Genomic DNA, 27,676 nt, shown 5'->3' with positions numbered 1-27,676 from the left:
GTCCAGTTGTCCGAATGACTTCAAGGGTTGCTTAGGAAATTGCCTCAGCTTTCTACAGATAATTTGCTCTTATCTCATGATAAATTTGCATAGAGTTTTCCCTTAAGATTCTTCAATCTGCTCCAGACCTCTATCAAGGTTTAGTGAGGACTCAAACCTATTATTTTCACTGTACACAACTCAGATGGCCACAGAATGGTAATTGTTGAAACTTGTCATACAAATCCACCCTCAGAAAGGTTACATTTAACTTCAAGAACATTTTGGTCCGCCTCTGATAGTTCTCCCTTCTACCACAGGGTGATCTTGCAAAGGTTTGGACAAGAAATTCGTTCTGTTCCAAAATTTAACCTTAGAGTAATTCATCCAGCTTCAAGGTGGTTGGTTGCTTGCCACAGATTATCCCACAAATTGCTTCGTTGCTTCTTAGATAATTCCCTGTGCCAGAACAAGCAGAAAAATAAAAATAAAAAGTAACTAGGTAGGGTGGGATCACCTCCACCAAAGCTAGTCCAAGGAGAAAAATGGGGTCTTAAAACCCCCAGAGCCTCAAGCACAAAGAAAAAAAGAGATAAATGATCCAATCCAATGATGCGTTAAATGAATCCAACCCTCTTGTATCTATAAATTTCCTTGAAGGGATTTTTCTCCTTAATTAATTGAGTGAGGTTCACATCAAACCCCAACTTTGGGATTTTTAGCCCTAGCTACCCCAAACTTGCCCAAACATTGGGTATTTTGGGGCTTTCTCCTGTATCAAGGACTATAGCCTACAGGGATCAATAAGCTACTTCGTCACTTGGGCCAATTAATCCCATAGGAAAATTACATAGGGAAAATCCCAAAGCCAACCATTCACCCACCTAACTGTTATAATGCACAGAAAATAACATTCAAGAATATCACTCTGTTTTATTGGCCTTGCATCGATATATTTGAGGACTATAGCACCAACACCCATTCTGTGAGCCATTTCTTGTTCAAAAAACAAAATGTTAACTTGCACCACTTGAGCTTGTTCCTTGAATCATCGATTGAATGAAAATACTTTATCTATGGTGTGATTTCAATTGATGGTTGATGTATTCATAAAATTCAAAAAAAAGGTTGTCATCATCCCACAACCTAAGGAAAACATCAGCATCTCATTTTAGACATATCATCATTCATACCTACAACAAGCTCCAAGTTACAGATCAAACATAAGGAAACACCCCTTAGGATAGGAAGATTTCAAGTTGACGTGAGGGGCAGGGTCGTCAAGGTGTCAATGGGTCTTGTTAGTATCCCTAGGTTATCCCCTTGGGGAGATTGGGACTTTTGCTTTAGGAAGAACCTGAGCAATAACAAAACCATCAGTGCTACTTGGAGTGCTCCATGTGGATAGGATTGAGGGAGACTATCCTGTACACTTGCGTGATGCAAGTGGAGGTGCTAAAGAAGTGTCGATATATATGCTAACTTCTTGTCAATCATTGTTGGAGTGACCAGCTTTGATTGGAGGTGATTCTTAATTAGGAGCAACATTGCACGAAGCGGGGGCGAAGTGGGGACGTTTTTTGGAAGTGGGGACGTGGAAGCATCATTTTCTAAAAATCTAGGAAGTGAAGCATCTCAGAAGTGTCTACTATATATATATATATATATATATATATATATATATATATATATATATATATATATATACACTTTCTTTTAAATATTTTTTGCATTTATATTCAAAACAAACATCCCGAATACCAAATTAGTTGTAGAAGACATCAAAACATGCATATTTTTACATAAATCAAGATAGATATGGCATCCATCATTCCATTGTACATCAATGATTAATTATTCGAGCATCAACCATCTATATTCTAGCAATTACAAATATACATCAAATTTTTAAGCATATTATAAAACATAAAACATTTAAGCATATTATAAAACATAAAGCATATTATCTAGCAAGTGAGCAACTGTCAACATTAGTCATGTCCAAAATTCAAATAATAATGTTTACAAAATAGACCACTTGGCCACCACCAAGACAAAAAATGTTCAAATTTGCAACAAGCCTACAAGTCTAATCTATGACACAAGTAGTAAATTGTGAATATATCAACTAATCTCTCCTTCCACCACGAAGAGTCCATGGCGGTGGGCCTCCACGTAGTGGCAATGAAGAAGATGGTGGTTGTGGAAGTTGTGGCACTGAAATTGATGAAGATGAAGCCCCTGTTGTTGGTGTTGAACCATGGAACCTAGGAACCAAGGGACCAGATGGGGGTGGCATCTCAACTCGATCATCATCATCCTAGATAAGAGCATCCTCTAATTGCTCTAATCGCAACACTCCATCCTCCAAATTGGGCTCCTCTAGATTCTTGTCCCAAACCTTAAGGTCTTTATTAGTCTTTGCATCATCACAGTAATGGGACAACAATCACAAGTTGTAATGAACATAAACCAAGCTCTCTGCCCGATCTAAACTCAACCTGTTCCTTTTAACACTATGGATGAAAGAATAAGAGCTCCAACACCTCTCTACAGAAGAAGTATTTACCACCTATGATAGCACTCGCAATGCCAAAGTCTGTAGAAGTAGAGTAGCACCTCCATGCATGTTCCACCACTCAAGAGAATAAAAAGTCTCTCAATCTCTAATTGCATGCATGCTCCCAAATGGACCAATGTGAAGCATATAGTTGCTCAATTGTTTCTGTACCATAGCAACTTCCTCCTAATTTATCAGGGACTAATTTATCCAATGCAATCATATATTTTTCTAGAACCTCTAGATCTAGGTGTGGTTATCTCCTGCTCCCCCTTTGCCCTCCCCCCAGGTGCTGGTGTTGAAAGCCATGATGAATGATAGTATTTAGGTGTTAAAACATATGCTAATGCATGCAATCGAACATTTAGCATATACCATCATTTTTCCACCTCTACACAAATATAATTGTACAAGGTGATATCTCTAGGCTCAACAATGTCTTTAATCTGCCCCAACATTCTATCTGTTTGCTCATACAACTCCCCAATTATTGGTTGATCTGAATCTGCAAACTTGATCATGTAATAAATTGGTTTGGTGAATTGTAAAACATATTTAACCTGTGACCAAAAGAACATGTCAAGAATAGTGTCATTGGCTATATTAGCACCATCTATATCAGTGTTAATTTCTTCCCATGATTCATAGGTCACCATATTAGTTAAAGCTTGTCTCACCTTCACTAATCGCCTGAATGTGAGGTAATAACTTGCAAATCTTGTTTTTGCAAGTTTAAGCAACTGCAACTTGGAATAAGTGCCATAGAAGCAGTTTACCCTTGTATGCCTTGTGATAAATTTAATGAGTTGCTTCCCACTATTATAAAGCTCATTAATCCACCCGCATTCTTTATGCTTCACAATATCATGCATCAAAAGGTTCAATGTGTGCACCAAGCACCCAGACCAAAAGATGTGTGGATGAGTAGGTTCAATAACTTTCCTTCTGCCTTACAATTTGTTGCATTACCTATGATCACTTGAACCACATTAATAGGACCAACATCTTTGATTGATTGCAATAGGAGATCTGCAATGTTTTGTGATGTTGCACTGATGGAGGAGGAGACATGACATGTAATAAATACTGCATCACTAGCAAAAACACCAAGAACATTTATCAAATGCTAGTTTCTAATATTTGTCCACCCATTTGATACAATGGATACCCCACAATCCACCCACTCATTTGTAAAACGTGTCAAAGCTCTCTGAACCTTTGCCTTTTCTCTTTCTAATAACACTATTCTAGCTTTCTCATAGTTGGGGGCCTTGTATCCTTTTGGGGCTTCATTGATGGCCTTTACCATTTCATGCCAATAGGGAGAGCAAAGCACATTCAATGGTACACCACAAGCACAAAGAAATCGGACTATCTTTCCATCCACATCATCCCTCCTAGCAACATTCAGGAAACGCCCTATTGTTCTTTTACCTCCAAAGCTTGCAAAAGTACCATGAGGAAATGAGCTACCAAATCTAGAGGTTGTACTTCATTTAGATTGAGTTTTTTGTTTCTTATTTTTTGTTGTGCAACCTCCTCTATTTGGATGTATTTTCTTCTTTGTTCAACTGAAACCTTTGGGCAGATTGTTATCCCCACGGCACCCTTTTTCTCATCATTGTCCATCACCCCACAAAGATGCCCCCTCACACGGGTATATGAACCACTATATGATTTTCCTCCATGATAACCACGAGGGCACAAAAACTTGTAGCTTCCACCACATTTTTCCCCTTCAAATTTGGTCACATAGTTCCACAAGGGTGTCAATGCAGCTTTCCCCTCTAGTGTTTCAATGTTCCCATTGTTAGTGTCAGTCTTTCCAGCCTTCCTCCAGTGATTAAATATGCTCTTACAAAGTGGTCTCAGAGTGTCAAGGTCAAATTTTGTCATTTCAAAGAGTTTTCAAGCAAAATTTGGTCACTAGGCATTAGGTCTAGGGTTTGTTTTCACTCCTTCTAAAGTTGTCCAAATGTCAGTCTATGTCATCATTCAGCTGAGTCTATCATCATTCATAGGGTTGTCACTATCATGTCAATGTCTAATGAGTCATTTTACATCTTGTTCATGCTTCAGTTGCACCTAGGCAAGGTCATTTTCCTCTCCTAGGGTTTTGAAGCCAATTTCTCTTGGACGGTCAAATCATCGGCAAAACTTGTTTCCTGATGTTCATACACCTTCCCCTATCCTTAAAGTACCTTATCAAACACTTCCCATCCCTTAGATCCGCCAAATTCCTCATTTTTGCACAAACCCTAGTTTCTAGCTACAACCTGGCAATTTTCTAGGTTTGGCCTGTGTTTTGCCCTTTTGGACCCCTTCCCCTCACTCAATCTCTGAGATTCCACTTTCCCCTGCTTCCTAACATCCCTCCCCACTCCCAAAAATTTCCCCAAGAATTTAGAAGCCTCTTATCCCCTTCATTTCGCTCCATTTCGACAAAATTCCTTGTTTCACACATCGGGACAAGTCGCACTCAAATGATGTTCCAGAGCAATCAAAGATGAATTTTGGAAAACTGAGAGGTTTTTGTCCAAAATATGCCAAAGAAGAAAAACCTCCTTTACTTTTTGCACAGGTGTCATGGTTTTAGAGAAATGTCAAAATTACAATCGTCGGATCTAAGAAGGTTGGCCAAAGCACTAAAACGACGGAAAAGGCCCGGTCCACTCCAAATTTTGGCCAAAGCCTCTTTGAATGAGCATGGTACTTTATTGGGGACTCTCAGCCCAAATTTCAAGAAATTTGGAGAAAATTTTGTCAATTGTGAATTTTTTGTGCCATTTACAGGTTTTCTCCATTAACGAGTCTCACCCCCCGCGCGACCCTTCATCATGGCAACTCCATTTTGCAAAAACTCAGCATTTCCAGATTTGTCATGAGAAGTTACATATTCTCATCAATGGACTTGAGATTTTATGAAGTTTTGGGCCTCCAGAAAGTCAAAAAACAAGCAAAAAATGATTTTCTGCCACATTTTTGAGTTGCAGAAAGCAGTCTTGGGAGATTGCAATTTTGGAGGAGCAAATGACTACCAAATTCATAAATTCCAGTTGGGTTGGAAAGTAGACTCACAAACCTTTCCAACAAACCTACTCTTGCTCAATTTGGACACCGGGAAGTGCCCCAAATGTGGTCCCAAAGGCGCGCGACCCGTCAGGCAGAGGCGCGCAACCCGTCTTCTCCAAATTTCACTGTACAGCTCAGAAAAACGCAGTTTGACCCTGTTTGACTTTTTGGGGTGGATTATTAGGCTATTTGATGTAATTAATGTAGTTTTATGACACTTTTACTCTTATGTACATCTTCTAGAAGATTCATTCATGAAAAAGGTGAAAATTAAATGAATGAATTGGTTTCCTAGCTTATAGAGGCAAGTTGTTTTGACTGCCTAGTTTGTAGTGCTTAGTTTAGAAGTGGTTGAAACAGCTCCTAGGATAGTGAGCTCGACCCCTAGAGGCAAGGGAAGAGGTTGGCTTGCCTATATTATGTATTTTCTTAATCATTTTCAGAGGTTGGAAGGTTGGACTCTTGAGGGAGAAGCTATCATTGTATTATTTCACTTGTATCTCTGCAATTTTTGGCTAAGGAAGACCAGGGTTTTGCAGTCCTTTTTGGGATTCTTGTGGTTTCATGTATTGATGGAGTGCTTCTTAATGTTCTTGTAAGTGTGTTATGTGATTCATCTCCTTTCTTTCCTTCTGCATATTAAACAAATGAAGTGTTAAAGTAAGAATTCATGCCTGCCATGCTCTGCTTTTAAGTTTGTTTAATTTCAATGTTTTCTTCTGTCTAAAGAGAATTCAAAGTTATTGTTTGCTCTCTTTAGCTCCTCACCTTTCATTCCTGACCATCCACCTCAATCAAAGGCATCAATACGGTCTCCTACCTCGCCCCAAAGAACCCCCTGCAGAAACTGTGTCAAATCCCCGCACCCAAAATTGCAATTCCTCAATTTGCCACCAAAAACCCAAAAAAACCCCAAATCAACCTTTTTAATCAGTTTACTAGCCTAATATCAGTGTTACCTTATTGGTCATCTCATCCATTGAAGATTTTACGAGATAGACCGGAGAGAGCCTTCTCCTGCCCCGTAGGGCTAGCTACGAGGCTAAATGGTTTGATGTTGCCTTGAGGTTTACCTTTCTCAGCCTGAGGTGAAATTTCAAGCGCTAACACCCATCAAGTTTATCCCCTTCCTCTTCAAACCCTTCCTCCTCATCATACATTGGGTCACTCATATGGGCACTACTACTTTCTTCTTCTTCCCTTCTATTCCTACTCCCCCTTGCCATCATGAAAACCAAAAGTGGAATGATACATATAAGCCAAAAAAACACCAACTTGGAATATGAATATAAGTGGTAGACAACCTGCAAATAGGTGAACAAGAAGAAAGGGAAAGAGTAGGAGAGGGAGGAGAGCAAATACAAAAAACAATGACAAAAAAAATGAGGGAGTTTGGGGTTTTCACTTACCTCTTTAGCTCTTGTAGATGGAAGCCCTTCTTTACTCCTCCAAGCTCCTCCTTCAATGCTCCTCGCTCTTCCCACACTCCTCCAACCTCTCCTCAACTCTCTCTTCTCCACGTTGTCTTCTCCTCTCCTTCTCATCTCTTATCCAAGCTCTCCAAAAACATAACTGTCAGCAAATAAGAAGTGAAAAGGACTTTTATCCTTTTCATTCCATCCCTAACCCAACACTAACCCACCCCCCAACCCAACTTAAGCCAAAAAAAATAAAAATAAAATAGTTGAAGTGGGCCACATGGTGGAACCAGCCGACGGGCCCACGGAAGCGGTCAAGATCCACCCGAAAGCGACCCCGATCGGCAGCGGATCCACGGGCTGATCTGCCCTCCAAAACGCGGATCCTGCATAAGGAAACGCAAATCAAGCCGCACAGTTCCCACAAGCCAGGAATCACCCGGCCTAGCCCAATCTGCGTTTCGGTTTTTCGAAGCCGCGTTTCAGAGGGCGAATCGGCCACGTTTCCTTATGGGACGTAGATCAGGCTTTGGAGCCGCGGGGGGGTGTTTCCTGCAACACTGGTTAGGAGGAGTTGATGGCTATGATTTTCTTATGGATTCCCTAACTGGTGTTTGGAGAGAATGTCTTGTACAAGCTTGTACTAAACTGTGGTATGTACTTGTACTTCAATTTAACAAGATATATGATATGAAGATTTTCTGTTGTTTAAATTTTTTGTACGCACAGATTTGAGTTTCAGCTTATGATATCTCCATGGTTGAGCAGTTTCTAGCACTGATTATGCATATTGATTTGTCATAGCAGCTCTTGTTAAACAACTTAGCAAAGATATAAAAACTAAAAAGGCAATTGTTGTTCCAATATGTTATAAGTGTTTTTCAAATCTATTATATGCTTGAGAAGTGTGCCTTAAGGAATGAAACATCATTGCATTGAAGTAAATTTGTTTGGTGTTTATTTTCATGTGTTTCCTTCTGTGTGTGTGTGCGTGTGTGTTTACACGGGTCAATTCCAACTACTACCACTATAACCTCTAGGTGCCTATGTATTCCCCTTCCACAGGCACAGGTGAATTGGAGGGATTTGAACCTCGAACCTCCTCACACATAACACTTCATTTTCACGGCCACCCTAAATTGAGCTGCCCCACAACGGTTACTTGTTTGAACATAACATAAATATATACCACTATAACTTATATTTTAGATTTAACCATAAAGCTGAAATTTCACAGGAAATAGATTTAGGAAACATCAAAGTTGAGATGGAATTTTCTAAATTTGCATTAAAAACCATTCCTCAAAAATTCCAAAGGAAATATGTGCATGTCAAAAATATTTTCACAGGAGATAGATTCAAGAAACATCAAAGTTGAGATGGAATTTTCTAAATTTGCATTAAAAACCATTCCTCAAAAATTCCAAAGAAAATATGTGCATGACAGGAATATCTCTTTTAATTTATGTTGTTTCAGCCTCCTTTCTGCCATCGTTTCAGACTATCAATATCTATGGTACTAGCATGTCTATCTGGTATAAATAAACCTCAATACGAGTGGTGTTACAAAAGAGGTTTGGACACCCTGCCTAGGGGTATTCAGACATTTTAATTACCAAAGCCATCATGTTTAACAAAGAGCTCGAATTGAAGCCAGGCTAGCACCATTTGATAGAAAATCAGTGTGACTTCAATTTCATTTATTATATACTATATGCTCCAGAAATATCCAAAAACTTATAGCCTGTGAAATTTATCTTTCTGGAACTACCATTTTTGTTGGAAAAAGAAGTTACCTAACTTGCAGAAGCTACATATCTCTGCTCCAACCTCCAGTTGAATGTGAAAATTCTATCACTACAACATCTAATTTACTTTTCCTACTTATTCTTCAATAAGTTATTTATGAAATTCCTTCAACAAGCAATAAAATAAATTATGTTGCAAATATCACACCATAATACAAAAACAAACACATGTACCAGAATCAACACATTGACACAGATATTTTGGACAATAGTCCCCGGAAAAAACCCAATGTGGGAAAACCGGTGCAGCAAGGGAGGATTTTATTATTCAGCAATTTTTCAATACAACAAGGTGCCAAGCTGGCTTACCCACAGAGAGAAAAATTCTCCAGCACTTCTCCTAGTCCCAGCGTCAGCTTGGCTGACCTCTGCATGGCTCCTAGACACTCTGCGTCAGCCCTGGGCCTCTCTACGTCACCCACGCAAGTCCTCTAGTGACTGCGCAGTGTCCTACTACCTCTGCGTCTGCCTAAAATGCCCTGCGTCTGCTTCTCCTGCCTCAACGCTGGTCTCTAGTGGCTGATCCATTCTCTCTATTTCGTACTTGCTGCCTCCTTACTACTCACTAGACCATTAGTTCGAATTTTTCAGCTAACCCGGCCCCAGAAATTGAACTGATTGGTCTCCCTCAGTGTGTCCTCCAAGTGACCCTCAAGCCTCCTCTTATACTTTTCTCGATGACACATCAACGGAAAAGATTAAGTCCCTAATCAACGGCTAAGATTAATTATGGCTTGATCTATGACTTTTGGACCCTTCTAACACAATTTTATATTAATTCACATTAATATTTTATTTTCCCTAAGTTTAGACTTAGGGACTCCATTAAAAATATTAATTATTTTAATTTCTCCCAAACTATTTAGAATCTGCCCAAACCATTTCTAGATATTGGAGATCTCATGTGCTTTAGCCTCTCCACCAATTTTCGTAGCTAGAGCACATCCGATGCTACCCCAAATCAACATTGAAGCGATGCAAAAGCAATTTAGAAGAGAAATAAAACAAGTTTCATGTCAAAATTTAGCTCATCTAGACCTGCTTTACAATTATATGAAAAATAAAGGTCATGGCACAAAATATTTTGGAGGTTATGGTAACTTCTCAAACTCTGGATATTGGCTACAAACCCTCTCTGTGGATCCTAACTTCATAGTAGAATTTAAAGCTTTAATAAATCATAAAGAACTATGGATAAGAGAGAATGAAGATGGATATTATTGGAAAAAGATGCAAACACAATATGAAAATGAAATAGATGTGCAGTTAGATCTAAAAGATTAATATTGTGAATGGCATGATCAAGTGCCCAGAAAAGAACAAAAACACATCAACTTTGATGTAGACTGAAAAAAGGAAAAATAAGTTAAAGAACCCATAAACCATATGTCGCACAGTATTCTGGTTCTATAAGACTATTGAACACAGTGGACAACAATCAGCCACATACCCCATGATCAGTTTTGAAGGAAATTAGCAGAGAATGATCAGGGATAAAGAATCCTTTTAAGGTATAATACATGACAGCTCACTAGTTCTCAGCCTTGTAATCTTGGTAGATTGCATAAACAAAGACAATCCATCATACCCAAAAGAACATGAACATTGTTCAAGGAAATTACCATATTTACATATTTCTATGATCAGCATATTAACTACATAAAGAGAAAGGATCTTACAAAAAATTAGTAGTCTTTTTGCTTTTTCTAAAATCCTACAAAACTCTTATATCAAAAGTACCCTGTTCGTTTATGAGCCTTAAGAGATATTTACTTACCCAATGAGCCAAGGAAATGTCCTTCCATCCATGGGTGACATAAGAGAGGTCCTTGATAGTAGTTCCAACGTACACGAGAGCAAAAGTGATGGGCTGTGAAAATAAATAGAAAATGTAAAAAAAACACTTTTATACATGATACGAAAAAAAAGCATTTAAGATGTGACAATGAAAATACTATCATATTGCTCTTAATATTACATTAGCATGTTGAATGTGCAAGTCTAGTGTACAAATGGACAGTTATGTAGTATGTACAAATATCAAAGAAAACATTTGAGGACTGTTCACCCTAATTCTGATTAATTGAAACACAAGTCAAGCATCTTGATCCTATGAATGTGCTTACATAGAAATTGGAAACCATAATAGTTATAATTATATACCAAAGCATAGGTGTACATCCATTCTGTGTTGATCATTCCTTGGTTCCATATTTGCAGCCAAAAAATAAAAAGCAACATAAGGAATTGATGGATGGTGTAAACATGATAAGGAAAACAGAATCTATAAAAATATCTGACAAAGTACAGTTCTAATGTATTTAAGTAGATTTGAAGTTAATTGTTACATATATAAAGATAATCATAATAAAATAATAAAAACAATAAAATAATGAAAGGTCACGTTTATGAAAAGACGTGATTTTAATGAAAAGGCACCCAGTTAGATTATTCATATCGGGTATGTTGTTGCACAGAATGACTAGGCACCGCGACAACAGCTTAGATCGGGGGCTATCACCCTAATCCCCAATTTCTCCGTTTAAGTTGTCTCCCTACAACAGACTAAGGGGGGTAGACCCTACAGAAATGAAATGAAGAAGGACCAATTGGGAACAAACCGGTCTGGGAGACATAGTTGAGCAACCAAATACTTCTTTAGATTTAGCAAGAATTAAATGATTTGATTTAGACAATTGATACAAGTGCCTTGTAGAGTCAACTATCTTGCTAAGAAATTTAGGACCAAGTACAGGATGGACAACTACTGCTAAGGAAAATGTTATTATGATGAAAAGAGATGCAATATGCAATTAGCAAAGGGATGAGTGAGTAGTCTTGAGGTAAGATCGTTTAAGGCTCAAGTACTTAGTATTGATTAAATTTAGGACAAGAGTACTTAATGAAATAAAGAGACAATCTTATACAAGACAATGTGCCAAATATCTCAAGAGCCAAAAGATACACAAGACAACCAAGATGACTACAAGATATATGCTCTTAAAGAAAGATCACTAATATGCCAAAATTTTATAATAACCACAAACTAATAATGATATTAATAATACAACGCCACAGACCTCTAATTTATAGATAAATTCTCCAATGGCTAGTTTGTTTGATCCTTGTCAAAGTAATCTCGACCGTTGAAAATTATTTGATTATCTTTAAATCTCGTTCGTCGAAATTATTTATTTTTGAGAAATTTCAAATTTTTCATTTAATTCATTTTTAATTAACTCAAAAATAATAATTTTAAGTTAATTACCTCAAAAAACTGACTCTGACTTAACTACCAAGGTCCAAGATTTCTTAAAATTTTCAATATTCCCTTGGCCCGGGACTTTTAAAAAATTATTTTTTTAAGACCTGCGAATTTTGCCTTTGGAAAAATTAAATTTACCTATGACATAAAATTAATTAAATTTCTGGCTTAGGATTTTTAATTTTATTTGGCCAGTAAAATTTAATTAATTGACTTATGAAGGGATTAATTATTTTTCCAACCCTCTAATACTTAGCCATGGTGTCTAATTATGAAGGACCATGCACTAAATATTTTTTACAACAAGATTTTACATTTTAATTCATAAAGAGGGAAAACCCGTTCATTATAGACCCTAAAAAAAACCCCATTTATGCGACACAAAATATAATCCAGTAGACCAAGTAACCTATAATAAAAATAATGTAGCCAATTAGCTAGGATTATTCCCAAATCACTTTTGCATAGACTCGATCTAAAACACTAAGACTCACCTAAGAACTTAGCGACAAAATCCATTCCATCTTTGGTGTAAGAGTGGAGGGAAAAGCTCTGCCGATCATTTGTACATAGAGACACAGATGAACTAGTGAGACAAAAAATCTCCTAGAATGGAGATCGTCACCAAAACCATAGGTTTACCTAGGTTGTTACATACAGACGCGGTCATACTGAGATTATGTACATTTTACATATACAAAATGGATTGACATATTCCTAAAATTGTCGGTTGATGATGAAGTTAAAAGAATGTTCAATGAATTGATTCACATGGAGCAAACAGCTCAATGATAATACAAAGATATTTACAAGAATAGAAACATCAGGTTTCTATGTAGAATATTGAACAAACAGTTTCATCTAAGAAACTGCTAAAAGAATAAGAATAGAAACATCTAAAAGACTGAGCATTACTAAATAGAGATATATTCTAATACCCTCCCTTAATGCTCAATCTATTTACAACACCAATAGACCCGCGAAATTTTACAAATTTATCAGGACCAAGAGGCTTGGTAAAAATATCGGCGGGCTGCTCTGTGGTGGGAACATAGTGCAACTGAACTGAGCCGTCTTCAACCAGCTGTCGAATGTAGTGGCAGTGAGTTTCCACATGCTTTGTTCGTTCATGAAAGACAGGATTCTTGGCAAGTTTGAGCACTCCCTGATTATCACAAAACAAAGAAGTAGGCCCTGTCTGAAAAACATGCATATCTGCAAGCATACGACGAAGCCAAACTGCCTCACAGGCGGCCTTAACTGCTCCCCGATACTCTGCTTCTGTTGAGGAGAGAGCCACTACCTGTTGCTTCTTACTAGTCCAAGTAACAGCTCCAGATCCTAGACTAAACACATACCCAGCTGTAGATTTACGGTCATCAACCGAACCGGCCCAGTCAGAGTCAGTGTAGCCACTGAGAATAGGAGTGGAGCTGTGAGTATATAAGAGGCCATAATCAGAAGTACCACGCACATATCGTAGCACCCGCTTTGCTGCTATCCAATGATCAGCTTTAGGAGCTGACATAAAGCGAGAAATGTAGCTTACTGCAAAACTGATGTCAGGTCTGGTAGCAGTAAGATAGATGAGACTGCCCACTAATTGCCTGAATAAAGTTTCATCCACAAGAGGAGATGATGACTGTGCTGAAAGTTTGAGCCCTGGTTCCATAGGAGTCGTGGCCGGTTTGCAATCCTGCATTCTGAACCTTTCCACAAGATTTTTGGCATACTTGGACTGAGAAAGAAAGATCTGATTTTCAGTCTGCCACACTTCAACCCCCAGACAGTAATGAAGAAGTCCCAAGTCTGTCATCTCAAAAGTTTTGCATAGATCTTGTTTGATCCCATGGATCAAATGTGCAGAGCTGCCAGTAATGATAAGATCATCCACATAGACAACTACAAACAAGATATCATCATCAGTATGCTTGATATACAGGTTTGAATCAGATGGACTCCGCTGAAAACCTTGATCTGTCAGATACTGATCAATTTTTATGTACCAAGCCCGAGGAGCTTGTTTCAATCCATAGATGGCTTTAACTAACCGACACACTTTCTGTTCTTGACCAGCAACCTTGAATCCTGGAGGCTGCGTCATGTAGACTTCTTCTTGGAGATCACCATTTAGGAAAGCACTTTTGACATCCATCTGATGAACTTTCCAATTGAACTGAGCTGCTAGGGCAAGCACAAGCCTGATAGTACTCATCTTGGCTGTAGGAGCAAAAGTCTCCTCATAGTCGATGCCTTCCTGCTGTGAAAATCCTCGAGCCACAAGCCGAGCTTTATACTTGTCTAAGGTTCCATCAGCTTTGTATTTGACTTTATACACCCATTTGCAGCCTATGGGTTTTTTGTCTGCAGGAAGATCAGAAAGAGTCCATGTGTGATTCTTCTGAAGACTCTGAAATTCTGCTTTCATAGCCTGTTCCCACTCAGATATACCCTTAGCTTCTGAGTATGTTTGAGGCTCAAAAGTACTGTGAAGGTTAGCCATAAGAGCAAAATTGACTGTAGACTATTGTCTGTTCTTATGCCTAGAAGTTCTACCTTCAAGGAGCTCATTATCCCGGAGATCACCTATGGTTTTAGCCCACCATTTTGGCCAAAGAGAAGAAGAACCAATATCAGGATTAGAGGGACCAATATCAGGAGGAAGAGAGGCAGGCTCAAGATCAATAGGGACAGCAAGAGGGGGATTAGCTTCTGGAGGAAGCTCAGATAGAGTAGTATCAAATCTTGATTCTACATCATCCCTCCCATCAGATGGACTGACTGGAAGAAGAACACTGTGAGGCGGATCCTCAGAACGCTGCTCAGAAGAAGAAGACTGAAAGAATCCTCTGTCTTCATCAAATACTACATCTCGACTGAAGCTAAGTCGACCAGTGGCTATATCTATCAGCCTATAAGCCTTGTGATGATCACTGTAACCTGTCATCATGAGTTTCTGACTTTTGGAATCCAACTTAGATCGCTTAGCAGATGGAACCCAAACATATGCAACTGAGCCAAAAACTTTGAGATGACTGATCTTAGGCTTACGACCAGACCACACTTCTTCAGGAGTCTTCCCTTTAACAGCCTGAGTAGGGGATCGGTTAAGAAGGTAAACAGCAGTAAATACTGCTTCAGCCCAGAATTTGTTTGGAACACTCCGGTGTTGTAACATGGAACGAGCCATTTCAACAACCGTGCGATTGCGACGCTCGACAACACTGTTCTGCTGGGGAGTGTAAGGTGTGGTGAATTGACGTTTGATGCCATGAATATCACAGAAGTTGGCAAAAGCTGAGGAACAAAATTCCCCCCCATTGTCGGTCCTAAGGGTCATGATATTACAACCAGATTCTTTTTCAACTAAAGTTTTAAACTTCTGAAAGGTACTAAGAGCATTAGATTTATTTTTTAAAAAATACACCCACATCTTTCGACTGAAGTCATCTACAATAAGTAAAAAGTATTTGCAAGCAGTTATAGAAGCTGTATTCATAGGACCACAAATATCAGCATGAAGTAACTGAAGTACCTGGGATGCGCGCCAAGATTCGCCATTTTTGAATGACGACCGATGTTGCTTTCCTGCTTGACAGGCGCTGCATACCCCCAACTGCTGAGTCTGAATATCAGGTAATCCTGACACAAGTCCCTCCCTAGAGAGCTGAGAGAGATACTGCATATTGAGATGCCCATATCGTTGATGCCATAGAGTACTGATGGGAGAGACACGAGCTGCTAGTGCCACTTCTGGAAAGTCACCGGTGTCAAGTAGCCTGTATAGGCCATGGTCCTCGAGGCCAGTAGCAACTGTCAGACTGGTCTCCCTGTCAATGATGGAACACTTGTGTGCACTGAACACAACATCAAGCTGAGGAGAATTCCTCATAATCTGACTGACAGAGAGCAGATTAATCTCCATACCAGGAACATAGTATACATTTAGAAATATGAGCGTGCGTCCACCAGACTGAATTTGAACTGTACCCCTGCCAGCAACAGTGTACTTTTCACCTCCACCAAATACAACTGAATCACTGAAAAGTGAAAAGTCAATAAACCAGTCACGCCTGTGAGAGAAGTGGCGTGATGCACCAGAATCAATGTACCATGCAGAGGAAGGAACATGTTCTGAAGACCTTTTAGCCATAAAGGCGTAAAAGGCCGAATCTGTCTGCTCGGAATGTTTTGCAACATTCGTTGTCTGATGTGACGCTCCCTGTTTCTTTTGTTCAGCAGCAATCCTCTGCCTGCAGTCTTTCTTCATGTGACCGAACTTGTGACAGTAATTACACTGTACACTTTTCTTCCTATTAGGATCAAAAGACTGAGATGATCCTCTCTGCTGAAAAGACTGAGAGGACTGATATTTTGCAGCAAATGCATTCTCCAAGGGCACTGATGCAGTACCACTACCAAACTGTTGTTTCCACCTATCTTGCTGCAGAAGTTTGGTACATAAATCTGAAAACTTCAGATCAACATTTGTGGTTGTAATGTTGAGTGTTTCAATGAAGTGTTCATAAGATTTTGGTAGACTCTTCAGGGTAATGACTACCATATCTTCTTCCTCCATGGTCCGACCAATGGCGTCGAGCTGATCTCGAATGTCTTTAATTTTGTTGAGATGTTCCTGTAAAGACATATGTTCATCCATCATGATGGAGAACAACTGATTTTTGAGAAAAAAAGCTCTGCTTTTATCAGATGTCTCATGCAATTCTTTCAACTGTTGCCAGATTTCAGCAGCTGTCTTGCCAGAAGGGATCTGTGGTAACTGATCATCAGCGACAGAGAGCTTGAGAAGCATAACAGCCTCTCGATTTCGATCATCAAATTTATCTTGATCGGTCCCGGCTGTACCTGGACGAAGCTCTTTGCCCAAAATGAGTTGATCAAGACGCCTGTACTCAAAAATGGTCAGCAGTCTTTGTTTCCAAATGTTATAGTTGCTGCCATTAAACCGTTGATTTCCTTCTAACATCAGATTGGTAAGAGTGGCCATTTTCACAAAGAGAAAAAATAAGACACACAACAACAATGTAGCTGACTGCTTATGCTGGTGAAGATTTAAAGAACAGACTGTCAGCTGTCTAAAACAATAGTAATACTGCTCATATAGTTCTGAGAATACAGTTTTCCACAAGAAAATGCAGGTCTACCATAAGAGTATGCAGATGTCACAGGTCTGAGTTTGTAATGAAGACTGCCAGGATCACAAGAAAAAAAAAATTCCGCTGATTGATAACCCACTGCCGGCAACCAGAACCACAAATACAGCAAATATAAATGATGAAAAAATGGACCCACATATGCTGTCTCAGATTCACACTTCTGCTGAATGGTAACCCACTGTCAGCAAACACCACGGATATATATATATATATATACACGTCTCAGGTTTCAAAATGGCCCACACAACATCTCAGCTACAGGTCATATGTTTTTGAGAAAAGAACCACGTGAGTTATGCACGTTCCGTCTCAGCTATTTTATATATGACAAACCCACAGGTGAATATAACCACGCATATGTGTTTTATAAACACGGGTTATGGTGCCGTCTCAGCGTTTACAATGAACCACGTATTTTTGTGTTTTATAAACACGGGTTATGGTGCCGTCTCAGCGTTTACAATGAACCACGTATTTTTATAACACGCGGATGACAGGTTACGTATGACGTATTACAACAGGTTACGTATCAGGTTAAAAGGCACGGGTTTCAGATCAGAGTTTGACTGAGGCAATATAACGGCGTTTGCACAGGTTACAATGAACCACGGGTTTCAGATCAGAGCCACGGGTTTGCAGATCATAGCACACGCTTATATCCACACGAATTACAGGGTTTCAGATCAGAGCACACGCGTATATCCACGCGAATTACAGGGTTTCAAAATATCCACGGGTTTTGACTGTAATACCATCCACGGGTTTCAAATATCCTCGGGTTTCAAAGCGTATATCACAAGTTTGACAGCGTTTGAGAATATCATAACCGTATATCACTTGTTTGCACAGCGATTGAAAAAAAAAAAAATAGACAGTTGCCCGCAGATCAAATTTTCAGACCACGACTCTGATTTTTAAAAAACAAATAAGTTATAAACCGAGAGAAAACACCTGGATCACGATTGCTGACGATTGCTGAGGGATTCCACGATGTGGTCGAAGAAAATGGCTGGATTCAATATTCCAAGCAAACTGGCCAGCCAAAAAAAAAATCCGCTTCCACGAAAACAGTCGCCGCCACAAAGTTATTTCCTTAGTAAACTGATCATGCAAGAGAAGAATCCAATTCTGTATCGAGATGGACGACTGTAAGCTTTTATCACAGCGAGCAAAGCCGAGGCTAAGACTCAGTGAAGGCTGCCTGGCTTACAGAGGGCTCGACCTTAGAAAGGAATCAAGAGATTACAATGCAAAGAGAATTACTGATTCAAGAAGAATCTCTTAACCTCGCTCTGATACCATAAAAGAATGTTCAATGAATTGATTCACATGGAGCAAACAGCTCAATGATAATACAAAGATATTTACAAGAATAGAAACATCAGGTTTCTATGTAGAATATCGAACAAACAGTTTCATCTAAGAAACTGCTAAAAGAATAAGAATAGAAACATCTAAAAGACTGAGCATTACTAAATAGAGATATATTCTAATAGAAGTATGAATGGCACGGACACTCGAACACAATGGATCATTTTTGCGACAAAAGGGGTGTACTGCTATGGGGTCATTGACACAGAGTGGTCAACATCTGGCTCTACTTGGGGACATGTTGCTTCATCGGAGGAATGTGAGAATCCAGAATCTGCATCCAAGCAACACACAAGATTATATAAGTAACATCCATCCAAAATTCATCATATAACATTAAGCACATGAAAATAGAAGCTCTTCATTCATTAACTATTCTACTAACATGAAAATATAAATTTAATCTAACTACAAAGTGAAAATGCGAAATAACAGGGTGTAAAGTTAGAGATACAATACAAAGGATGCCTTGTGGCATTAGATGTGTTCAATATAGTGCATACTGAGCATTTGTCTGCTTTCAGGCAAATCTATGGGTTGTTTTTCGGATGTGCCATGTCCAATCCTGCATATGGTAGGACTTTGTCTTATCCAAAAATCGAGTTGCTCGGGCCATCAGATGCATCAAACCACTTCCTTTATTCTTTTTCTTTTTCGCTTCAGGGTTTTCTTCGTGGGAAGTTGTATCGCTGATGATGTGGAACATTCTACTTGAGAACTTTTAGACGAAGTATTTATGATATTTGTGACATGCCTCTCTTCATTTTGCATCTGTTCTATGATAAATGATGGATCAATTTCACAAGTGTTATGAGTTATAACTTGATCCTTTTCAATTTCTTCTTTGATCATGTCATGCTCAGCTAAATCTTCGTTAATGGGGTCAGCCTCTTTCTCAGGATATTCACAACAAAACGGGACCTACTTTAAGGGATCAGGATAGTTATGATCTATTGAAATCTCCTTGATTTTCTAACATTTATCATCTGGATCAGACTGAAACTTTTGTACCTGTGATTTCCTTTCTTCCAACCTCTTATGTATTGAACTCATTTCTTTGGCATGCCTTACTATTAATTTCGCTTGATTGAGCTCGGTTTTCACGAATCTGTCTTGCAGAGTGATATGATTGGCCTCCATAGTTTTCATTTCCCGAGTGTGCTTTGCTTCCATTGCAATCATATGATTATGAATAATGGACATCTTATTAGAATGATTTACTTCCATTATCTCTAATCTGTTCCGAAGAGATATTTGACTAACTTCCATGTCCTTTATAATTTTATCATTCTTCGCTTTCATGGCCATAAAGCAATTTTGCATATAGTTTATCTCTTTCTCATGATAATTTTGCATATCGATCCTCATAGCCTCCATCTTCTGAACACACTTTTCTACTATGGTGGCTATGCGATCAAAGTGATTAATTTCCATGATCTTCATTTCCTTGATATGTTTTTCTTCTATGGCCAGCAACTTATTTTGCATAGAACTCATTTACCTGGCGTCATCTTCTGTTAATCTAGCGTCAAGTTCCAGGTTCTTAATGAGCTGAGTCTGGTTGTCTTCCATATTCTTGATTACCTGTACTTGATTTAGTTGCATATCCTTCTCATGGTCAAAGTTATTGGTACTATAGGAAGATGTAAAAGGTCTAATTTCTTGACTGTGCTCTTTAACTTTTGCCCAATTTTCCTAAGACAAATGATATTCTTTACCAACAACATTGACTTGATTATTTGTTCTTGCCATTCTACTATCTATGATTCTTTTGACAACATGGCAAGTAGCCTCTTCATGAAAAGCATTACATGTCTTGCAGTAAAGTAGAGCCTCATTCACTCGATTAGCAGATTCAAGCAGATTGGGAGGCCTCTGCTCACTAGATTGGCTTCTTGTCTACCAAGTATTATTGCTTGGGTTATTATTGTTAATCCTAGGTTGAAAATTATGGGTTTGAGCTCTTTCCATTTGGATCAACCTACACTGCAAAGTACTTATTTCCTTAGCATGGTTAGAGATTAATTTCACTTGGTTAAGCTCCATGCTTTCAAGTTTTTGCAGTAATTTTTGTATAGGGTCATCATCTGATTCTTTAACCTCTTTTTATTTAGGTTCTTTCAATTTGGTCGAAGCCCTATCAAAACCTGGGATTCGAGTCTTCCCAGATGCCTTCTTATCTTTTTCAAGCTCTATAGCTAAAGTTTGAGCAACTTTATAATCACGATTCATAGCTCGTCTCAATTCGTAAGATATATCAGGATTTAAGGCATCAATATAAAAATCTAGAAGAGATTTATCAGGAGGCTTATAATCTGTAGATATTTCTTTAATAAATTATAATACCATTAAATCTCTTGTTGAACTCTTCAACCGTCTCGTTTTCTCTCTTTTTTATGACATTGATAGCTTTTACGAGATGTCTCTCTTCTCTCTTATCTCCATACTTTTCCTTAAAGGCATTAATAATTGATTGCAAAGAATTAAATGAATTATCAGGCTTTTCCGTAAATCAATCCAGCATCTTTCTCCAAGGTAAAAACAAAGAGGCTCATTTTAACATCTTCGTGATTATAATCAACAGCTCTTCCATACTTACCTACCCAAGAACCAAAAGCTTTCAAATGAGCATCAACACTAATTGCATTATTGCCCTGAAAAGAAGGTAACAATTTGTCAGTCCCATTCTCTGGAAGATCATTAGGATAACCTTGAATATTACCAAAGTTACAAGGGGCGAAGACATCCATGATGACTTGCCCAAAGGGAAAAGGAGGGGCCAAATGGATGCTAGAGAGAGAGAGAGATCCTTGCTCAAGAAAAATAAGACATCCACAGGAAGCGAGCTTCTAGCAGAAATTCTTGTAAGAAATGAAAGAAGTGGAGTCGCCACTTAAACATGAATCTATATCCAAGATCCAAAAGGAAAAAAACGAAAGGTTAGTCAGGGAGAAGCAGATGAATATCAAGGAGGGCTTCTTGTCTAAGGAACAATGGATGAATAAGTGGAGTCGCCACCCAAACAAGAAACAAACTGAAATGTCCAGGTGCTAAAAGTGCAGATGAAAGGATTAATGAGATGACGAAAGATAAGGTGATGAAAAGATGAAGAAAAATAATGGCGTCAGAAAATGTGGCATTGATGGGAGAAATGATTAAAACACTGACAAGATGAAGATGAATGTCGTAAATCCAAGGTCCAATAAATTGGTCCCCAGAAATGGTACCAAAAAATGTTGGCGTTGCCGACAAAAATGATAAAGATGATATGAGGAGAATGAAGCTAAAATGTCGTTGAAGTGCTGAGGATAAAATATCCCCAGCAATGGCGCCAAAATATGTTGGCGTTGCTACAAAAAATGATAAAGATGATACGTGGAGAATGAAGATAAAATGTCATTGAAAAGCTGAGAATAAAATATCCCCGGTAACGTCACCAAAGAACGTTTTCACACAAAATATCTAAGCACCGCGACAATAGCTCAATCAAGGGTTGTCACCCTAATCCCCAATCTCTCCATTTAAGTTGTCTCCCTACAGCAGACTACAGGGGGTAGACCCTACAGAAGAAGGACCAATTGTGAACCAACCAGTCTGGGAAACACAGTTGAGCGACCAAATACTTGTTTAGATATAGCAAGACTTAAATGATTCGATTTAGACAATTGATACCCGTGCCTTGTGGAGTCAACTATCTTGCTAAGAAATTTAGGACCAAGTATAGGATGGACAACTGCCGCTAAGGAAAATGTTATTATGATGAAAAGAGATGCAAGATGTGATTAGCAAAGGGATGAGTGAGTAGTCTTGAGGTAAGATCATTTAAGGTTCAAGTACTTAGTATTGATTAATTTTATGACAAGAGTACTTAATAAAATAAAGAGACAAGTTTATACAAGACAAAGTGCCAAATACCTCAAGTGCCAATAACATACACAAGATAACCAAGATGACCACAAGATATATGCTCTTAAAAAAAGATCACTAATATGCCAAAAATTTATGACAACCACAAGCCAATAATGATATTAATGTCAAGAAAGAGAACTAGAGCATTTATCCAATTTATGCTTCAACGACAATTCTTCAATAAGATTATCAAGGCTCCCTTTAGACAATTAGGATTCTTCCAAGATAATGCCAATGACAATTAGATTCAAACCATTCAATTATCTTCAGATTACTCAATATTATGCAAATCGAGTAAATCATCTTCAATGCTACTTAGCTCAAAGATAAGTATATCTCAATACAATTACCATTCACAAGTCAAGGCACGAGAAATGCTTTAGAAAAATAAATATCGACTATTCCCAACTTAAATGTTCTTTAGGGCAGCAAGCTTATATATGTGATTTTGAAGTAGAAAATCAAAAGACAACAGACACTTAGACTTAGAATCCAAAATCCCAAAAACCACTAAAATTTGATGATGTAATCTATGCAAACAACTGCCCTTACAAATGAAACAAAAGCACTTATTTTCAGAGATGATATCTATGACAGCAGTGATGTTTTCAGAGACAATAAGAGTACCAAAACAAAAAGATATGACAGCAAAGAAATCCTTGCTGCAAACAAATATATCAGTCCTCTGAAAACTTGTGACAATCACCTTCACAATGATGTTAGAGCACTTAATTTTCAGATATTGTTTTTTAGGATAGCAGTAAGAAAAACTTTAAGACAACAACAAACAAATGTTATGACAGCAGCAATATGACAATGAAAACAATAAGTTATCAATGCTATCTTTATGCCAAAAATTTACCGAAAATTTTCCAAACTTGTCCACATGAATTACAAAAAAAATTCAGCTTGTTATGATGTGATTTCCAAAATTATATCGTATCTGATATACTTCTTACAGTCAACAAGTAAAATATGAAATAGACTTAATGATAGATGCCAAACTCAAGAAATTAATTCCTTAATGTATTAGACAACTTAGGAACTAATTTTAGGATAACCCACATGAAATTTTGCCACTGTTATATTTCAAACTTCAGAAACAGAATGATTCAAAGATAACAGTGACCCAAAAATGTAGATCTAGAACAAATTTTTGATACCCATCAAACATAAGTGACTTATTAATGTATTTAGCAATTTTTTAAACTAATTTCAAACCACTTAGGTGTGATTTTCACCACTATTAGAAAGGTATATGAATGTTGTAACAAACAGTGATAAAAATAGGGTTTAGAGATCAAACCCTTAGGCCCTAGGCCTTGAAGATCACTTGCCCAAGTTGCCAAAAAAAATTCAATACCTGAAACACTAATTTTTACCAATTTTTCTACAAGAAAACAAAAATGATCAGTTTCAGAAAATTTAAATATTCAGATCAGAAATGGGGCAAGGGGAATCTAGGGCCAATGAGGGCTAGCAATAGGTCCAATAGGGCTAACGATGGACTAGGAGAACGCAGATCTGGGCTTAGGAGCCCCAAAACTTGAAACCCTTTTTCTGAAAACATTATTTTTCTTCAGATGCAAAATCTTCAATGGCTAGCCCTGCAAAAAATTTAGAAACTAGATCTTGTCCTCCAGGACCTAGATCTATCTTAAAAGCCAAAACTTTTCTCAACTAATCTCAGATTTGAAACCTTTAATGAAAGGTCTTATCATTTCTTCCCTATAAACAAAAGTTAGAGGCTAGATCTTGCCCTCTAGGGTCTAGATCTAGCTCAGATCTGAAGATCTCCTTGGCTGATTTCTCAAATCTATTCCTGCAAAAAATCTTTGAGCCCAGATCTTCCCCTCCAGGATCTAGATCTAACTCAAATCTGAAGATTTTCTTCGTTGATTTCTCAGATCTATTCTTTCACAATGAAAAGAGAGAAACCCAATACCCAATATCTACAAAAATAGAGAAAATCCCGAAAACCCAAGTGTTAAAATTCAAAATTATGTTAGAAAATTTCAGATCTACACAAGTAAATAACAAATCTATACAAACAAAATTACAGATCTGAGGAGTATGACTCCAACTCCACTCCCAGATATGTAGATCTAAGGATTTTTCTAACTAAATCTAGCTATTTAGCACAGTTTTTTAAGATAACTAATTTTTTAAATTTTAGGTACTAACCCAGAAAATCCCTGTAAAATATATTTATTTAGATAATCTCTGAGTTTTAATCCGGAAGGCTCTCTAGATCTTAAGTTTCGAGAGTCGGCTGGTCCAACCGAGGACTTCCCCAAACACCCAAAATCTCTTAATAAAGATGACTTTTGCACACTTAAAATATAAGCCGTCAAATAAATAGAGGTATAAAATAACAATTAAATCTTCAAAGATTGGAAATACCTACCAATCAAATAAAAATCTTAATGTTATCATAAAACCCAACAATTTAAGCAAGATACATGTGCAACAAATTAACCTACAAGAGTTACTAACCAGTGCCTTATAAATAAGATCAGCAAAAAATTAAACACACATTACCATAAGATACTAGAGAGGAATATTGTCATCATGTAAAACCCCAAAGACTTTACATTATATTATTCCATAAAAGTTTACAAGAGCTTCAAGAGCTAGTACACGATCAAAAGATTGTATGAAAAATAGACTGACACCAACCTCTAATTTATAGATAAACTTTCAGTGGCTAGTTCACTTGAACCTCGTCAAAGGAATCTCGACCGTTGAAAAATATTTGATTATCTTTTAATCTCGTCCGTCGAAATTATTTATTTTTTGAGGAATTTCGAATTTTTCAGTTAATTCATTTTTAATCAACTCAAAAATAATAATTTTGAGTTAATTACCTCAAAAAATTGACTTTGACTTAATTACCAAGGTCCAAGGGTTCAAGATTTCTTAAAATTTCAATATTCCCTTGGCCCGGGACTTTTAAAATTTTATTTTTTTAAGACCCACGAATTTTGCATTTGGAAAAAAATAAATTTACCTATGACATAAAATTAATTAAATTTCTAGCTTAGTTAGGATTTTTTAATTTAATTTGGCCAGAAAATTTAATTAATTGACTTATGAGGAGATTAATTATTTTTCCAACCCTCTAATACTTAGCCATGGTGTCTAATTATGAGGGACCATTCATTAAATATTTTTTACATCAAGATTTTACCTTTTAATTCATGAAGGGGAAAAACTCGTTCGTTATAGACCCTAAAAGAAAAAATATTCATTTCTGCGACACAAAATATAATCCAGTAGACTAACTGACCTATAATAAAATAATCTAGCTAATTAGCTAGGATTATTCCCAAATCACTTTTACATAGACTCGATCTAAAACACTAGGACTCGTTTAAGACCTTAGCGACAAAATCCATTCTAGCTTTGGGGTAAGAGTGGAAAGAAAAACTCTGCTAATCATTTGTGTCTAGAAACACAGATGAATCAATGAGACAAAAAACCTCCTAGAATAGAGATCGTCACCAAAACCATAGGTTTACCTAGGTTGTTACATACAGATGCAGTCATACTGAGATTATTTACATTTTACATATGTAGAATGAGCTTACATATTCATAAAAATGTCAGTTGATGATGAAGCCTAAATGGCACAGACACTCAAACACGACGGATCCCTTTTGCGAAAAAGGGGTGTACTGCTATGGGGTTGTTGACATAGAGTGGTGAACAAGGCCCATCATTGCAATGCATCATCATCTTATTTATTTCTCTTTTTATTGATTTTTCTTTGTATTACTACTACTCGAAGCTCTAGGGAATGGGAGCATGTTTTGAATGATGTGAAGCGGTTATTACTCCCTTAAAGGTGGGGCAGTTCATCACCCACCAAGTGTTGGGACATGCATGGGTTCCTTTAGTGATGTAAGGGGCACTCATGGGCCCTAGAAACTAGGGTGATGGCCATAATGATAAGTGGTAGGGCTCATGCTTGGCTTTTTCCCATGTGCTATATTAAATGTCCAGCCCATCCTTTGCATTTTATAATTTTCTTTTTCTTTTGTTTCTTGCTTGTGGCCATGATGTGCTTTTAACTTTTTTTTAGCTGCATCAACCTCTAGGGCAATGTTTGCAAGCCTGGCCCATATATGTGGCCAAGGGGATGGGGTGTGTCAGTGCCTTATGGACCCAATTGTCATGTGGACCCATGGAAGGGAAATGGTGGAATAAGGCTTGTAATGTGCGGAGGAGAGTGAAAAATGTGGAATGTCAAAACAGGACTATGCTACCAAAACCAGGATTTCCCAAGTAGTGTCCTTACTAAAGCCATGGACCAATAGGGGAGATCCCACGGGACTAGGATTGAATATTAACCCCTATTTAAGGTGAGGGAACAAAACCACGGTCAAAGCCCTTCCTTTCAAGTTATCTAATAATCCATGCCTAAGATGCCCAAATGAAAAACAAGCATAAGCACCCAATTGCACAATGAAAAACATAGCTTTTGGATCGAATTGCACACCTTCTAACATATGATCTTGACAAATGGGTGAGGAAACATACAACCGATGCAGCTAGTAGAGATAAAGTGGCACATCACATCGGCTACAAGGTGGTTGTCAAGGGTTGCTGGCCGCCAACTAGAATAAGATGAATAGGAGAAAAGTTCTCATAGCGGTAACCACTTTTGGTGGGTAACGTCTGGCTCCAACTAGGACATGAGCTCACCATAGAGCGTATGATCCATGTACTTGAGCAGGGAAGTCATGCGAACTCCGACAATCTCCTGGGATGTAGACATGTATCCTACACACCACAAAACGACTATTGGAAGCATGTGCACTGGGCATACTTGTATCACCCATGTTTTTCATCAAATAATAAACCCATACATAAAAGTAAATCTATTCTAAGATGTAAGATTAATCTTAATGCAATCTACTCTAGCATGAAGACATAATATAATGATAGTAGTTATGCAAACATGATATGCAATGCATCCTACACTACTATTTATAACATGTAATGTCACGTATCTAGGAAAGAGGTGATTTGGTTAGCTTTGACCAGTGAAGGATAAAGTTTACCATCAAGATTAGCTATATAATAATATCAAACACCAGCCTTCCTATGGATCT

General features: G+C 37.9%; 1 protein-coding gene across 3 annotated transcripts in view; it reads right to left on the bottom strand.

The window, feature by feature from the left end:
* LOC149190779 (uncharacterized) overlaps positions 1-27,676 on the bottom strand; it is a 325,562-nt gene that overhangs the window by 23,529 nt on the left and 274,357 nt on the right. For all 3 annotated transcript variants that reach the window (XM_089413441.1, XM_089413442.1, XM_089413440.1), the window contains one exon: positions 10,615-10,707. In XM_089413441.1, coding sequence (XP_089269567.1) covers positions 10,615-10,707 — 93 coding nt within the window. The remainder of the gene's footprint in view (positions 1-10,614; positions 10,708-27,676) is intronic.

Source organism: Pinus tabuliformis, chromosome 3_1, assembly GCF_031772625.1.
Source record: "Pinus tabuliformis cultivar Carrire ecotype Pingquan chromosome 3_1, CPIR1, whole genome shotgun sequence".
NCBI lineage: Eukaryota > Viridiplantae > Streptophyta > Pinopsida > Pinales > Pinaceae > Pinus > Pinus tabuliformis.
The sequence above is the reverse complement of the archived record's forward strand: the minus strand, read 5'-3'. Positions and strand labels throughout refer to the sequence as shown.